This window comes from Sinocyclocheilus anshuiensis, unplaced genomic scaffold (assembly GCF_001515605.1).
Source record: "Sinocyclocheilus anshuiensis isolate Anshui unplaced genomic scaffold, SAMN03320099.WGS_v1.1 scaffold3199, whole genome shotgun sequence".
NCBI lineage: Eukaryota > Metazoa > Chordata > Actinopteri > Cypriniformes > Cyprinidae > Sinocyclocheilus > Sinocyclocheilus anshuiensis.
In genome coordinates, this window is record NW_015544133.1 from 424,496 (window position 1) to 442,401 (window position 17,906).

General features: G+C 37.4%; 1 protein-coding gene and 1 pseudogene across 1 annotated transcript in view; one reads left to right on the plus strand and one right to left on the minus strand.

Annotated features, from left to right (window-relative positions):
* Window positions 1–742, minus strand: part of LOC107694911 (cell death activator CIDE-3-like) — a 29,188-nt gene extending 28,446 nt beyond the window's left edge. Inside the window, exons 1-2 of the mRNA XM_016494626.1 lie at window positions 604–742; window positions 156–232 (exon numbers count right to left, since the gene is read on the minus strand). Of these exons, the coding sequence (XP_016350112.1) occupies window positions 156–232; window positions 604–630 (104 nt within the window). The 5' untranslated portion in view covers window positions 631–742. The remainder of the gene's footprint in view (window positions 1–155; window positions 233–603) is intronic.
* Window positions 743–5,735: 4,993 nt separating this feature from the next.
* Window positions 5,736–17,906, plus strand: part of LOC107694903 (obscurin-like protein 1) — a 17,604-nt pseudogene continuing 5,433 nt past the window's right edge.

Below are 17,906 nucleotides of genomic sequence, written 5' to 3' on the forward strand. Positions count from 1 at the left end.
CACACACACACACACACACACACAGGCACAAAATGGCTTGCTTGAAATCCCAGGCCCCAGTTTTGCACAGATATAAGGAAGGAAGCTTAATCTAATATTGGATTAATAGAACAACAAATGGCATATAAACAGAAAATCATGATGCAAACAGTTACTTTGACAGGGAGGTTGAGAACACATCAAGGGATTTCTTGGCATTTTCCATTTGAATCAATTGTATAGCTCCGGTAACCTTCAAAAAAAATAAAAATAAATAAATAAATACAGTAAATAATGCAGTAAGTAACATCAACAAAATATATGCTAGTGGCAAGCAATAGGGATTGCTTAACAGGGACACATATAGGTCTGTAAAATACATACTTAAATACAGGACAAGAGGAAACTGATACTGTGAACAGAATATTTAATATCTAGTTTCTGTCTAGACAATGGAAATATTTAAAGTTTAAAATCTATTGTAAAGCTAAAAATCTTTTGTAAGGTTGAACATAGAATAGATCTAAAGCTTTCTTGCCTGTTGTAAAAAGCATTATTTGCATATCTAATTATTCACAAGAAATCATAATAAGACTGATTATAGTACTAATAATCACACAGTACCTTAAAAAGTAAGCTCTTTGGATCCATTTTGTGTTCTGATGTTGTTCCATATTTACAGTAAATCTTTGTGTCTGGTCTGTTCGTTGCTTTGGAGTATCATTGCAAAACAAATTTTTTTCACCTTTGTTCCACTCTGACAGCAAGAGTATTTGGTCATGTTATGTTGAGCAATAATGTGCATAATTATGAGTCCTCTCGGTCTCAGCTCAGTCACACCACTCGTGACCATTTTCTGAGGTTTATCAGTGGTGCATGAACAAATAAAATATATATGGAAATACATGTAGCGCATATACTGCTATGTTAAAAAGATAAGGCACTTTATATCAACTTGCTTGCAGAGCAGTCAGGCCAAGTGAGGGTGGTGGTATGTAAGATGTAAATAAAGCAAGTAAAACAAAGGAAAATAAAGTAATACCTTTTTCCTTTGACCTTCTAGTAAACGTAAATCAATCAATCAATCAATCAATCAATCAATCAATCAAGTTTTTATTGTTGTTTTTCGAAAACCATGAATTATATCTTGTACAAAAGGTCAGGATAGTCCCTAGAGTGCATTTTAAAGGGGGAACTGAGGGTATCTGATAACAATAACTTGGACATGGATAAAGATGTTTGTAACTATGCAAAATGGTCAAGGTTTTAATGTAAATGCTGTTTGACAGAGATGTGTTGACTATAGCTGAAGAGTTTGTGTTTAAAGTTAATGAGACATGTATTAAGTTGAAGAGATACTATAATCTCCAAGACTGCAAGACACATCCACCAAAACACACATCAGTCCACTCAATCCATCACTTCAAATGTGTAATTTAATGCATAGCCAATAAGAAAAGTTAAGACAACAATAAATGTATACTTATAGTTCTTACTTATTAATCTGAATTTGTATTTAAATAAATGTGAATAATGTTGGGCTGCACGGTGGTGTAATGTGGTGTTTGGGTTTTGTCTTGTTCATGTTTTCATGTCTTTTATTTTGTAATTGTTTTATGCTGTTAGTGTCATGCTTCCCTTGCCCTCTTTTCTTCATGCTATTGGTTCCTCTGTTTATTGTGTCATGTTCTGATTGGTTGTCTTAGTCATGTGTCTTGTTTCCCATTGGTTTGTTCATGTCATGTGACCCTCCTTGTCTGCTATAACTAGCCATCATGTTCCCATTGTGCCCTGGTCGTGTATTGAAGTTGTAACCCGCTGTCGGGGAGTATAGTCTGTTTGTGCCTCGTCAGATCTGTTCATGCCTAGTCAAGTCTGTTCATGCCTTGTCAAGTCAAGTCAAGTCTGTGTATCTTGTTTGGATGTTTGGATCACTGTAAATAAAACTGCACTTGGGTTCTCACTACGCTCGCCTTCAGTGGACTGATTCGTTACAGGTGGCTCGTGAGTAGCACTGTCGCCTCACAGCAAAAAGGTCCCAGAAATCCAGAAAGTGTCCAAGACCTTTTGTCTTAATTTTGAACATATCTATTGCTTCATATCTTAAAACTTAATCAACCTTTGTCACATTTTGTGCAGTTTTCTAAATAAAAAGTGCTGTTGTGTTATATTTCTTTCAAAAAATGCCCCTTGTTTTAATATTTTGTTATATAATGAAAATGTATTTTTAATTGAGGCTCAGATTTGAGGTTTGTCCTTTCCATCTCTAGCTTTGCAAAGTGACAGCAGTGAGTGACTTTGAATATTGTATAACTAGTATGTTAACATAATAATTTTTTAGTGTATTCATATTTTCGAAAGGACCCAGACCCTACCAAGTGGAAGGGGTCAAGTGGTTAGGTGGTCTAAATTTAACCTTTGCAGCCCACTGCTCCGCCAATGATGATGACTGTGCTATATTTAGTAGGATGGGTGGCAGTTGTGAAAGCATTTATTGGCTCTGAGCTCACAACGACCCGGTACCATATGATACATACATTGTTTGGTGGTGGTGGTGAAAAAGAAGAGAACTTAGTCACACTGAAAGGCACATATGAGAAGTACATGTATAAAGAGGCACATCAAGAAGCTCAATCAACAAACCACACCAGTAGAAAGAACCGGAGATCAACCTGATTGGATTAACATTACTATTAAGAAGACAGAAGCTTCTGTCGTGTGGAATATTTTCTATGACCTCATGCAACTGTTCAACGCTAATGATATGATTGTTTTTTTCAAAATCATAACAAACAGGTTAAAGATAATTTCTTAAAGAAGAAAAGCTGATTAAGGTCAATATCCTCTTACTCTGAAGAAAAGGTCCTGAAGATTAGTATTTCGGCTGGTCCTAAATGCTGATCTGATACTCCTGTTGACACGTGAGTTTACATTTGAGATGCTTACTTTTTATGATGGTGTCTTCTCTTGCAATTTAAATGTCATTAAAAAAATAAATAAATGTGTAAATAAATAAAATAAAAAAGTCATGGCTAGATAAATTGAATCACATTTCTGTTTCAAAAATCTATATGGTACTAAATATTTTAACAATGGGACTTCATTTTTATACTTTATAAAATTACTGTTAAATCATTTTCAACTTGTATCATCCTTGTAGAAATCAAAAGTCAACAAAAACTTTAATGTGGCATCTTGTTTTATGTTTTAATGTTTTTTTTTTTGTAAACTCGGGCACAATCACAAATGTTAAAGTCACAATCAAAGTTTAGTTTTTAAAATACTGTAACATTATTGTATCAAAGTACAACATACACAAGTAGGTTTTACTACAAACATACAAAGAATTCAGAGCTATAAGATATAGACTACTTAATATATGACCTAAGGAAACATTCAAAGATAAACTTTAATATCTAAACTTTTATATATAGTTAATATCTTTGGATAACTTTGAGAGGCAGCAGTAATTCACCGCAGCCCTGAATATGAACATATTATAAACAATGTGGTAACAACTTATAATAACTTTCATTAGAGATCATGAACAAACATCATATAATGCTTAACAGATCAGTAGTTCCACATTCAGATATGAATATTAATTTAACTTACATTAATAACAATTATATTCAATATTAATGTTAATAATTAATCATTATAGGCCTATATTATTTATTAATGTTTAATTAAAATGATTATAAGTTAATGTTAAATGATCTTTTTTAAGCACACATAAACTATCTTACATTTTTATTTACAGTCAATATGCTATGATATACACATCATACTGTCTTTGGTCATGGATATTAACATTATACTTGCACAAGAGTGTGCTAATCATCTGACATAAAATAATCCTATTATTAGGGCATGGTTCATATTATTTGACTGGGCACTTCCGTAAAACTTACCAAGCATATAATATTTGCATGACCCAATTACTATTGCACTATGTCTTAACTGCTTACTCACCTGCCATTCTCCACCCAGCCTCTGTTGCCACAAACATCCTCTGTTTCTAACCTTCTGTGTGAGTCTCCTTCCCTGACACATGCACTCAGTAATCTTTTATGTTGTGCTGACTGATATGACAGTCAACTTGGACTTAAACTGACAAATTCTCAAAGCCCAAAATGCCCAGGAGGGCAATCTGATCCAAACTCTTTTGGTTCGTTTACCCTCACTCTCTGATTCGACTGAGAATTTACATAGAGCTTCCCTGTTCATTCACTGACAGGTTTAGAAATGTATTGAACAGAACACAGGCCAGATTTGTTCTAAAATAAACTACATTTAGGTTGCCGTAACATATTATGGTGCAAGACACTAAAAACAGTGAGAGGTGATGGAACAAACAAAACATTTGCTCATGTGTAACTCGACCAAGAATTTAAAAAACTGTAATGTATGAATGCCATTTGAACTGTCAAATTTTCAACTGACTTGGATAGAAACCACTGAAAAGCAGCCATTGTGTGAAATATAATTTGCATATAAGTTTAGATGGATTTGTATTCATATAATATTTTATTATATAGAAATTCATGCTTAGTAGGGAGTCTATGTTAGCAAAATGCTCTCATAAAAACCATGCTAACAGTGATGGCACTTTGATATATAGTCCCTGATATAGAAAAGTGATGAATCCTGATGCTATGAGTGTTTGTTAAAGTAGTTCATCTGAACATGCTTTGTCTTGTACTGCACATGGCCAAATCTCCCGCGTCTTTATTTGGACAGACTATTTTAAATGCTTCCTCCTGATATACAGCACCAGCTGCCAAGGCTTAAGTAGGGAATGGGGACTGGAGTTATCTTGACTGCTGTAAGAGGACTTCCTTAATGCAAGGAATGTTTCACTATCCCATATAAAGTTCACAATGTACATTGTATATACCCTTACAAAAAATAACTGCAATAGTTTAACTGTAGTGTGTGGTAATTTGGACACAATAACAGCAGTATTGAAAACTGTACCTACACTGCATACAAATTATCACTGCAGCACTGCAACAGTGAAAACTCACCACACCTGTACTACAGTTATTAACATATGTACTACTGCATCTATATTACTGTGCTTGAAAAGTTTAAAAAATGCAGTACAAACATTACTACTCAAAACTTAAAAAAATGTAGTTCACCTGGTCTTGTATTTCCATTAAAACTGATAGCAGACCATTGACTGGAACTGATGGGGAGACACTGGGATCAAGTCCTGGCGTTAGTCGTATTCATATGAATACCTTGTGCTAACTATGCAATGTAAACTGTATATTCTTTAGTAAATTTTTCAACAGAGGTCTAACAGCTACAGCACAATCTAGAGCATTTAAAGTCATAAAGAATACTGGATCCAGAAAGAATGTTCAAAAAGGAGAGTGTTTGACATTTTTGTTGTTAAAGGTTTTCTTTGTTTGTTTGTTTGTTTATTAGCCAAAATTGTATGTATTTCTTCATTAAATTTTCCAACTTTGACTCATCATAACCATCTGTAAAATGTCTTTGGTGATTCACTGAGCTGCAAGTTCCCAAATTAAAGAGCACACACACACATACATACATACTTGTTAGACCCATAACTCTCAACAAGTTATAATGACAGGAATGTTACAAATGTCAGATTGAAAAATGATGACCAACATAAAACTTTTGGTTTTGTTTTGTTTTCAGAGCTGGGTATGTGCCACAGACATTTGTGCCATTCCTAATTTCAATAACTCGGAATTAGTCATTACCAGACAGTCAAAGATATGGATGTTTTTGGTGGTGCTCCACGTGTGCTTGGATACCCGCGCCCCGTTCAGGTGAAATGTGGAACAGATGCTGTTCTTAAATGTCAGATTGGTGGAGATCCCCAACCAGATGTGATCTTGGAGCGGAAAAACGAGTCTATTCTTCCAGAAGGTCGTTACCGTATTACACAAGATGGCAAGGTATACTGTACACCCTTTATATCTCTGGTGTGACAATGGAAGATGCTGGTCAGTATATTTGCAGAGCTAAAAACAACATTGGGGAAACATATGCAGCTGCTACCCTTTAAGTGGAAGAAGATCCCCAAGAGCTCCAGCAAACACAGCCAGCCACACCACCACCAAATAAAGTAAAAGTGATTCCACCAGAATAAGAAGTCAAAATTATTTATCAACAACAGGATGGGGTGGTACAGAAAGCAAACCCATTCCAAGACAACAAGCCTCGTTTTCTGATCAAACCTCTTTCTCTAAGAGTTGACCGTGGAGAAGATGCTACATTCTCCTGCACGCTGTCAGGTACCTTTACCTCAGGTGGTTTGGGAGAAAGATGGTAAACAGTTGAATGAGATCTATGAAAGTTCCCACTACCATGTGGGCCAGCAAGATGGTGGCTGGTTCCAGCTGAAGATTTTCAGAACAAGAGCCCCAGATGGAGGGGTTTACATGTGCAAAGCAGTCAACAAGCATGGCGAAGCAATGACTGGAGCTATGCTCCTGGTAGAGCCCATTCCAGAACAAAGAGAGGGAAGCAAGACAAACGGCTACACCAATGGCCATTGCTCACCACACCAACTGAGGGCCAAACACTCAAAAGAGCCTCACTTGAACGTGTCGAAGGCTAAGAAGTTCACCGTCACAGAAGGCAAACATGCCAAATTCCGTTGCTATGTCACAGGAAAGTCTAAACCAGAGATTGTATGGAAGAAAGATGGAGAGAATATTATGCCGGGTCGGCGATTTCTAATTTTTGAGGATAGAGAGGGGTATTACACCCTTAAAGTACTGTACTGAAAGCAGCAGGATACAGGACTCTACATATGTGCGGCCTCAAATGCACTGGGAAACACGCTGAGTGCTGTGCAACTGTCAGTTAAAGGTAACTCCATTTTTAATTATGCTAACTTGATTTTTACTATGTTTTATTTTTCAGTAACATATTTGTACCTAACAACTAACATACCTCTTTGTTCTCTGAGAGTTCAGCCCCTAATCAAAACATTCTTACTCCTTCATTAATGATCTTAAAACTAAAATATGTCTAAAATCATTGTCTTGGTTGTCATATAACCATTATGAGTTAATATGTTGCTGTATGCTTAAGACTTAAGGTTAGTATATGATTAAAATATGTGACTATGGCATATTAATAACACTGACATACCAATTTCTAATGAATTATGTGTTTTATGTGTTTTATATTCCCTATAACTTAATTAAACATTGGTTGTATTGTTACTGTACCAAATTTCTTACTCTTTATGACCATAATATAGCAGTGTCTGTCTGACTTTTGTGGGTAACTATATTTAGTTGTAAAGTCATTCACTGATCAATGTATTCGATGAACCCTGACCAATGGTCAATGCGTGATGAAAGGTGAGCAAAGCCACAGAGCTCAGTGCATTCCTGAGTGACAGCATCACTGCAAACTTATCAACAATGCAATGGGGCATATAGCTTACACTTTGTAGGGTGCAATTAAGCCTATATGATTATGTTCTTTCCTAGTAACTGCATGCCCACAACTTTTTTTTTTTAACCACTGTCCTTGGCCTGGCATATCCCCGTGGAGGTATTGTGTAATTTGTGTTTAGTGCAAAGATATATGCATAGTGTGTGTAGACAATTAACACGTTAATGTTTCACGTTGCATTTGCAATGTGACTTGTTTTAATTGCTTGGCAAACTGCAAATATTATATATATTTTTAAATAATTTTCTTATGGTAAATTTCTTCTGTTTATAGGGCCTCCAGTCCGATTTAAGCAAGCTCTTCAAGATGCAGAAGTCAGGGAGAGGGATGTTGCTGTTCTGGAATGTGAGGTTCCAGAAGAGTCCATTTCCGCAGCATGGTACCTAGAGGATCAGAGGCTGCAGCCAGGAAATAAGTATAACATGGAACAGAAGGGAACACAGAGAAGACTAACCATACAAAATGTTGGGGCAGATGATGATGGAGTTTACCTGTGTGAGATGCCTGATGGTGGAAAGACTATTGCAGAGCTGGCAGTTAAAGGTACTGTACATAACGAATAAGTCTTATTATGGCAATCAAAATTGACATGTTAACACTTTCAGCTAATTAAGTTTAACACTATTAATTTTGCTCCAAGATAAGAGGAGAAAAATAATCAAAAACATTAAAAAAAATTAACAGTAAAGACTTAAAACAATATTTTGTGTTGCCCAGCTGCAATTATTTGTAATTTTCTAATAAAATAAAATGAAGACTGATAACTTAAAAAATAATGTAAAATATTTTTACTTGTGCCTCATGAACATGAGAGTTTGCTTTGCAGTTTGATATACATATGATATAGATAGATCTGGATAATATCATTTACAAATTTTTCTGGTAGGTACAATTGTGAAGAAACTTCCACGGAGGTTAGAGGTGATGGAAGAGAGAATGCAGCATTCTTTGTGGAAGTGGAACAAGATGACATGGATATCTGCTGGTTTAAAGACGGACTGCAGTTGCAAGAAACACATCAAACCATTATCAAGTCTTTTGGCAAAACCCACATCCTGGTTTTTGTCAATACATCATATCAAGACTCAGGCACGATCACTTTTATGGCAGGCAGATCAACAACAAGCTCCAAACTCAGGGTCAAAAGTAAGAGAATTCACACATGGCTTTGTGATGCACAAGTTACATTATTGCAAAAAAATATATAATAATAATAATGTCATATTATGAAAATGTCATATTTATAATGTGAAATTTAATATTTAGAATCTGATATAATTTGTTTTCATTCAGCTGCTCGACACTGCCCACCCATCTCTCCTGTGAGTGTCCAAATGAACACCGACTGTTTAAATGGTGCCGTCCTTTCCTGGTCACCATCACCTAACTTGCAAAACTCTACTAAGTCAGTGTATGTTCTAGAACGTCAGGAAGTGGGCTCTCAGGAGTGGCAGCGATGCCTGACAACAGAAACAGGCACTTCTGCCGAGATCCTGGGTGACAGTGTACCATGTGAGGGTGATTACCGTTTCCGTATCTGCTGTGTTAATAAATATGACAGAAGTGGACATGTGGAGTTCCCCAAAGTAGTACATCTGGGTAAGAATTAAACTTTCACAAACTGTACTATCAAGCTGTCAAAAATTATTTGCATTATAAACACATTACTCACAACAAGCCTATAAAAAGAAGGTAGTGATGAATAAGTGTGGCAGGTACTACTTACCAAAAATACCCTTATAGAAAAAACTATTGATGTAGGAATAAATGAGGAAATGCAGATTATTGCACTTCCCTAAAACAAAACAAAACAAATCACTACAAATCACTGCATAATTAAGCAGTGTCTTATAGAACATGAATGTCTCCAATGAGATTAGGCTTGGCACTTTAACTGTAAAGGATGTAATTTTAAACACATTTTATTTATATGTATTCATTTAAAACTCACTTTTATCCAAAGTGACTTACAAGTGAAGAGCATCACAAGCAATTTGTCATAAGACCCTACAATATTCATATTACAGACAGTGGCGGCTCGTGGGTTTTAAAATAGAGGAGGTACACTAATTGTATTGGTCTGGGATCCCTGCCGATTATTATTATTATTATCAATTATGGGGAAGCTGTGCCTCCTCTGCCTCCCCCGACGAGCCGCCACTGATTACAGAATGACAAAAGTTTTTTCTTTCTTTTTAATAAATAGGGGTTAGAATAAGTGCTTTTGTTTTATTGTTTTGGATAATTAAATATGTTCACGTACATTAAAGTGTTATGATAACATGAGATTATCTCTTCTATTTTATCATCTTCAGTCCCAGGTCCAAAGATTAAAACCCCTCTGAAGAATGCTGTGGTGACTGAGGGGGATGATGCTGTGTTCTCCATTGAGCTCTCTGCTAACTTGATAGGCACATGGTTCCTGAATAGCCAGCAGCTACAGGATAGTGGACGCTTTTCCATGACTCAGTCAAAGAACCAACACATTCTACGAATCCAGCAAGTGCCTAATGCGTATGATGGAGCTGAAATCACCTTCATTGCTACTGGCGTACGAGATTCAGCGACACTACAAATTAAAGGTCAATATTTACATGGATGATCCTGACACATATGCATTGACAAAATCTTTACAATAAGATCAGTATGCATTTCGAAAATAGATAGGTTGAATTTTCATTTCATGCCAATTTGTAGTCAGTATAATGCTCAGATTGATGCACTCATATTTCTTGTCTCTTGTCTATTGACAGTCACACAGAAAATTCTCCATGTCCTGTTTTGGAGCACCTGAGGTGAAATTTTTACCAATGTCAGAGATGGACACCAAGACCACTGATATTGTTCTGTACTGTGAGGTGTCCCACCCCACAGCCAACGTTCAATGGTTCAAAGACGGACAGGAGCTACATATATAGAGGAGGGTGTGAATATCCAATCAGATGGCAACATGAGGAGGATTGTAATTCAGTCAGCAGAGTACCTTCATTCTGGAATCTACACCTGCCAATCAAACAATGACATACTCACATTTAATGTGAATGTTGAAGGTAAAAACTATACGCAATATTTATTTTATCTTTTGTCAGTGGTCACATTCCTAGTACAACAGTACAATCGTAAATGGTCGGCTGGACCATTTTAACATTAAATATACAGTAACAGAAGAATTCACCAAGATGTAGTTGTGCCCTCTTTATTATAATTTTACTGTTTATTTCCACATGCTATGTGCATTTACTGAAGGAATTATGCAAGTCATAATTATTATTATTAATATAATACTATCATTATGATAATAATGTCATTCATGCTCACGTGTGCTTTGGATTTGACGACCCTGAATATTTATGTGCCTGATATTATGTGTATTATATTTTATGGTTAATTTAATCATTCAAATGCTATTCTTTTTCCATCAGCCCCATCTGTATCATTTAAAGAGATTACACAAGAAGAGAGGCAGAAATGTGCTATGGAACTGGACCCTGTGGTCCTGACATGTGAGCTCTCCCGACCAGATGCACCTGCCAACTGGTTTAAAGATGGAGTTGCGGTTCTTCAGTCAGATAAAATCACCAACCAGTCAGAAGGCACCATGAAAAGGCTTATAATCCATTCAGCGGTGCTGGCAGACGCTGGGATGTATACTTGCCAAGCAGGCGACCAAACCATGTCATTCTCTGTCAATATTAAAGGTAACGTTTCTCTTTGGTTCTCTTTAACTAATCTAACTAATTTAACTAAAATTGCATATAATGAATGTTATTAATATATTTCTGTCATGACAACTCTCGAAGAGTTTAGCATGGTAAGGTACATGACAGTGTTAATGTGTCTGGTCTTGGCGGAATAGATCTGCTACACTGCGGCAGCAGAGCAAGTACTGAGACTTCAGAATGCTGCTGTGAGTATGTAAGAAATACTGTTTCTGCACATATAACATATGTGAAATAACTCCATATATAAAATATATAAAATTACCCCGTAGCAGATCTATACAGGTGGAGCTGGGGAAGGTGGAGGGTTTCTTAAGCGCACTGCAACTCTTACAGCAAGCACTAGCCAAGTATTTGAATGCTGAGCAGCAAGCTCATTGCCTGCTGATGTGAAAAGAGACCAATCTGCTGTACCATGTGAATAATGATGTGATTATGTCAGATTAAGTTAGAACCTATCGGTCTGCGCCATCTAGAGTTTCATGACAGAAATTTGTATTTATATTCCATCACCTTACAATCTGAGTCACAGTACAATGAAATTACAAAAAAATAAATCAATGATGTTGACTGACTTACATCTAGAACCTCCAGTTACAATTGTGGACCCAAAAGATGACATTCACATGGAGTGTTATGTCTTTGAAGAGATAGTCCTGCACTGTGAGCTTTCTCGATCAAATGGAGAGGCTCACTGGTTTAAAGATGGCCTAAAGCTCCAGGAGAGTGAGAATATCCGACTTAGTGCTGAAGGGCCATACAGGAGAGTAACCATTCTCTGTGCTTCCAGATGGGATTCTGGAGAGTATGTATGCGACACAGGAGGCGACTCAGTATTCTTTCAGCTAATTTTTATGGGTAAGTATCAAGGATAAGTTTCAAGTGATTTTCTCTCTTCTTTCTCTCTGTTTTATACTTAATTTCTAGATAATATTTTTAATAATAATTTGTAAAATTACGAATAAATATTTTGTAATTACTAATTAAGTAATTGGAATGACTGTTAAGTAGTAATTGCTATAGTAATTAATTCAGTTATTATTTAAACCAATTTTTGTATTTTTTCATATTTTGTCAACCATTATGCACTTGCCTCTTCTAAACCCAGAGGATCCAGTCCACATTGTATCCCCCAGAGAGTCAGAGGTAGATGTGTGTATACTGAGCTCTGAGAGGCTGGTCCTGAGCTGTGAGATCTCCAAAGCAGACGCAGAAGTCTGCTGGTTTTGTGATGGCATGGAGGTAGTAGAGAATGGTAACTTGAAACTGGAGGATGATGGGATTTACCGCAGACTGGTGATTCCCTGTGCTACCATCGATGATTCTGCAGAATATGTATGCGAGACTGCAGATGACTCTGTCACATTGTGGGTGAAAATAGAAGGTAATTTTGTGTAGTTTGTATGTGCCAGGGTCAGAAATTAGCCAGGACTGTGGGAAGAAATGTTTTTAAAATGTCTATTTTAAAATGCCTATTGTTTTTTGTGAAATTCTGCTGATGATACTGATGATACTTACGAGAGCAGTGGATTTATTGATTTATTTACTGTATATTGCTGCGGCCACACAGATCTAATAGACATGCGATTTATTTCCCAGCTGTTTACATTAACAGACATAACCGACTGTTTTCGTAACTCATGTGTTTTTAACGTAAACTTGTGTGTGAAAGAGAACTTAGTTTAGTACTCACATGCTGTGACAGCCGCTTTCTGTCCGTGTGCTTCGGATGTGTGCTCTCAGAAAACCGTATATCAGATGTTTAAACTAATATGGTTTAAAACACATGATTTCAGCACGATAAACATAATAATCAGAACCAAAACAGATGTTTTTAGCAGGTCCGAGCTGTAATGGCGCAGCTCTATTCTGGAAAAGGGGGCGGGGAGCAGCAGCTCATTTGCATTTAAAGAGACCGAAAAACAGAGTGTTTCTGCTTCCACTCAAAATAGGCATTTTCAAAATGATATAATAAATGATCTGTGGAGTATTTTGAGCTGAAACTTCACAGACACATTCTGGGGACACCAGAGACTTATATTACATATTGTAAAAAGGGGCATAATATGTCTCCTTCAACATTATTTCTTAGGGAAAAAAAACTTTGTCACTTCTTATTAATATTTTTTTTAAGTGTCCACCTAATCAAAATCAGGTGGTGTGACCAACAAAGTCATATGGTCTAACTGAATTGCATAAATATTGAGAAGAAGAAGAAGAAAGAATATTAAAAAATACAAAACTGAAGATTTTACCTTTATTTTCAAGGCAATGTTAGTTCCGACTGTAAATTGTCATGTGGACTCCCTAAAAACCTAATGATTTTCATGAATTAATAATTCATGATATTTATTCCTACCTTGAAAATATATATTTAAAATGTTTTAAAATTATTTTGAAAATAATCTCTAAGAGAAGCTAATACTTAATACTTGCTTGAACTGAATAATTTCTTGAAAATGAATTACTTTTCTTAGCATGTGTTTTAAACTAGACTTTTTCTTTTCTTTATGGTGGGCACTCTTTGTGTCATTGGCCCATTTACCTGAGAAATGCGATGAGACCTTATATGCCTTATGTGTTGTATTTATCTCCAGAGCCTCCTGTTGAGTTCCTCAACAAAGAAGAGGTAAACCTGGTCACTGGTTATGAAGCAGAGGCTGCCACTTTTACTGCTATGGTTTCCAGACCCAATGCCACAGTGCGATGGCTTAAAGACTGGACTCCAGTCAGTGATGAACGATTCCACATGGCCAGCCTGGGCCTGACCCACACTTTCACCATCAACCCGTTAAAAAAGTTTGATAGTGGAGAGTACACATGTGATGCAAACACAGATGAGATGCACTTCAGCCTCCTGGTCAAAGGTTGGTAACTGGAATCACACTTTTGCTTGAGACGGCTTTAAAAGCAAAGTCACAGGAGTGTTGATCCTGTGTGTTTTATAGACATGTGTATTAAATTTGTGAAGCTGCTGGTTGACACAGTGGCCCATAAAGATGGTATGGTCACACTTTACTGTGAGCTATGCAAGGCCAAAGCAGATGTCCAGTGGAAGAAGGATGTAGTGGAGATCATTCCCAGCCGTCGCTTCTCTATCCATGCCAACGGGACAGAGAGGGGTCTCACAATCCATCGTCTCACCAAAGAAGATACTGGAGAGTATGCTTGTGAGTCCAAAGATGACTGCACCAGCACCAGATTAAGGGTAGAATGTAAGTGCAAAACAAGTTACTCATTTGAAGATACTAAAACACACACACTTTGTCAATACTATCCACTTGCTTCCCATTTGCAGCGCCCCGTGTGGTGGAATTCCTCACTGAGCTTCACAATACCACAGTGATGGAGGGTGAGGATGCTACCTTTAAGTGTGTGGTCTCCCCAGATGATATCCAGTTGGTCTGGCTCATGGATGGAGAACCCATCAAACCCAGTGATCGCTTCCATATTGAACAGAACAGCCTCTGCCATACTCTGATGATCCGGACGGTCCAGCTGCTGGATTCCTCCAGGATCACTGCAGAGGCTGAGGGTATAATTTCTAAAGCCAGCCTCAAGGTCCAGGGTAAGTAAATGAAAGCTAGATAAAGTAATTCAATAAATGATTCCTTTTGATGATTAGTTCACCCCAAAAAGAAGGTTCTGTCATCATCTACTCAGCCTAATATGTTTTTAAAAAAATGGAGCACAAAATGAGATATTTTGCAAAAAGTCCAAGCTGCCCTTTTTCAGATAACAAAAATTATCAGTCATTCACACTGCTATGCTCTAATTAAAAACAAAACATGAAAAACTATAGCAGTAATCTGTATGATTTTTGCACTGTGTTCCTTTATTTAGTTTCTGTTCGTTATAAAAGAAACACACACACACACACATGTTGTGTTTCCATGTTTTATGGGGACATTCCATAGGCGTAATAGTTTTTATACTGTACAAACTGTATGTGCTATTGCCCTACACCAACCCTACCCCTAAACCTATCCCTTACAGGAAACTTTGTGCATTTTTACTTTCTCAAAAAAACTCATTCTGTATGATTTATAAGCTTGTTTCCTCATGGGGACCTCAGAAATGTCTTACTATCCTTGTGGGGACATTTGGTCCCCATAACGTGATAAATACCAGGTACACACACACACACACACACACACACACACACAATGACCAATACAGGCAAAATTATTTGTACAATAAAATATTAATATGTGCCATGATCAAGATTTGACACCAAAATTAGAGGGCACTTTTTTTTTCAGCAAATACCAACTTCAGTTTTTTTTGCTAATATTGAAGAACTTGTCTTGTAAATTCATGACTTTGTAACACTAAATGTTTACATTTACATACAGAGGCACAGGTGTTGTTCATAAAGAGAATGGAGGCAGTGATGGCTGAGGAGTTTGGAGAGGCTATATTAGAGACAGAGGTGAGTCTGGAGTCTGGTGAAGTCCAGTGGATGAGACAGGGGGTGCTGATCCAGCCAGGTCCCAGACATAAACTCACCCAGAATGGCTGCAAACGCATCTTGACCATCACTAACCTCAGCCTGTCTGATCGAGGCACTTACCGCTGTGAGACCCTCCATGACCGTACGCAGGTCAAACTCAATGTGGAGCGTAAGTGGATATATGAGCATTTTCCAATATTTGTTGCTTTAGCCTAACTAAATATAATTCTCTAAGAACTTGGCAGTCATTTCAATAGGAATATCAGTTAATTCTGGTCCTTGGCCTAACAGTTCTAAAATTGTCTATACATGGAGTTAATTTTTTTATTTAGTTTTTATTAAATAAGATTTACTAAATAAACTCTTACTATTTGAAGCGAGGAAAATTGTCATACGCAAGGGGCTGATGGACATTGAGACATCTGAGAGAGAGACGGCGTCCTTCGAGGTGAAACTTTCTCATGCTGATGTGGAGGGTGTGTGGCAAAAAGATGGCCTGCGTGTCAAACCCAATAACAACTGGCGTGTTAGTTGCAATGGACGAGTACATGGTCTTACCCTCTCCAACCTCAAGCTAGAGGATAATGGTAGCATTGTCTTCTCTGCAGAAGGTCTGAGAACTACTGCCAGACTGGTAGTCAAAGGTAGGTATATATAACTAATACCAAAATACTAAAGCTAGGCCTAATAGATTACTTCCAAGTTTAGGGGATCTTAATATTTATTTTTTTCACATAGTTGGCAAAAATAACAAGCATTGTACATTAAATCCTTAGAAACACCAGTAACGATCATTAAGAAGCTGTCCGATGTCAGGCTTGAGGAGGGATCTGCAGTCATTTTGGAGTGTGAGTTGTCTAGGCCAAATATGGACGTCAGATGACAAAAGGTACTCATAAAAAATCGTCAGTACCTTCCTAAATATGTTTTCATTCTTTCTCACTGAGCTGTTTTCTTTTGATGAATCAATTGGCAGAATGGGTTGGAGCTGAAATCCAGTAAGACTTTGAGGATTTATTCCATGGGACGTAAACGCTGTCTACAGATCTTGGAATGCAGCATCAGTGACTCAGGCCTTTATACTTGTGAAATAGGTGACCTCAGCACTACCTGTAAACTTGAGGTCTATGGAAAGCCTTTTTCACCTTATTTTTCATTTCTTTCACAGCTTGTTGCTTATTAGTGTAGCAAATTAGCTCAAAAGGGAAATGTATATAAATAATAACAGTTAATTATGATTAATTACAATTATTTATATCAGCTGCCAGTAGTAACTGTAGCAGAATTAAATTGCCCTCAACTAATCTGTTCGTCCAGCAAACATTCAGTGTAAGTTCATATCAACTCTAGGAAGGATATTTCCGTGGCCACAGAAAATACTTTCATACAGTATTAATGCATTAGAGCATGTAGCGAGGATCAAAATCGTAAAGGGACATTAATTTGCAAGGCAGAATCAGAAACTCATGTAATTTGTGCACAAGAGTTTTATTAACTAAACACTAACACAAACTAGTCTAACAAACAGACATACATACATACACTCACGCGTCCACACAAAAGGGGAGCAAAGTAGATGAAAGAGATCATTAGAAGAACAGGGAACGAAGCTATGGAAAATGAGTCCGTTAACCACCTGAGTGAAACCATCAGCGCCATTTTACAATGGGGTCTACCGCTTATACTAAACCTCTGTTTCGTTCAGTTAAATGTACGATACTTTCATTGCCTTGGTCGTTGAACGAGTGTCCGGAAGCAGTCTCGGATGACAGTCTTGATGGTTTCAAGGTTTTGGACTTGCGATCACGTTCTTCCGGGTTTGAAGAGTGATGAATTCCAAAGATGTTCTGACTCGATGTTGATTGGGAGTTTCTTTCCAGTGGAAAGTGAAAAAGAGCTAAGGGAGACATCAGCTGAGATCCTAGGATCTTTGGTGAATGTAAAGACAAGGCCGAAGTCTGGTGCAGACTTAAGAGTTGCAGAAGTGTTCTAGCTCACATCCTCATCTTCTCAGAATCTAACAGAACCACAGACTGACTGAGGCGAGTCAATGAGGGTCGTGACGCTCTGTTTCTGGGTCTGGCGATATGAGGAGCTAGACGGCTGGGACTGCTCCCGCTCAGCAGTCCCAAATACCTGGGGCCGGCGAGGGAGGAAGCGCTGGAATGCCGCCGCTTGCTTCTTCGTCTCCTGAAACCTCTCGACGACAGTATCTACTGCGCCGTCGAAGAGGCCAGAAGGCGATAGCGGGGCATCCAGCAGGAAGAATCTGTCCTTATCTTGTAACTCGGACAGATTCA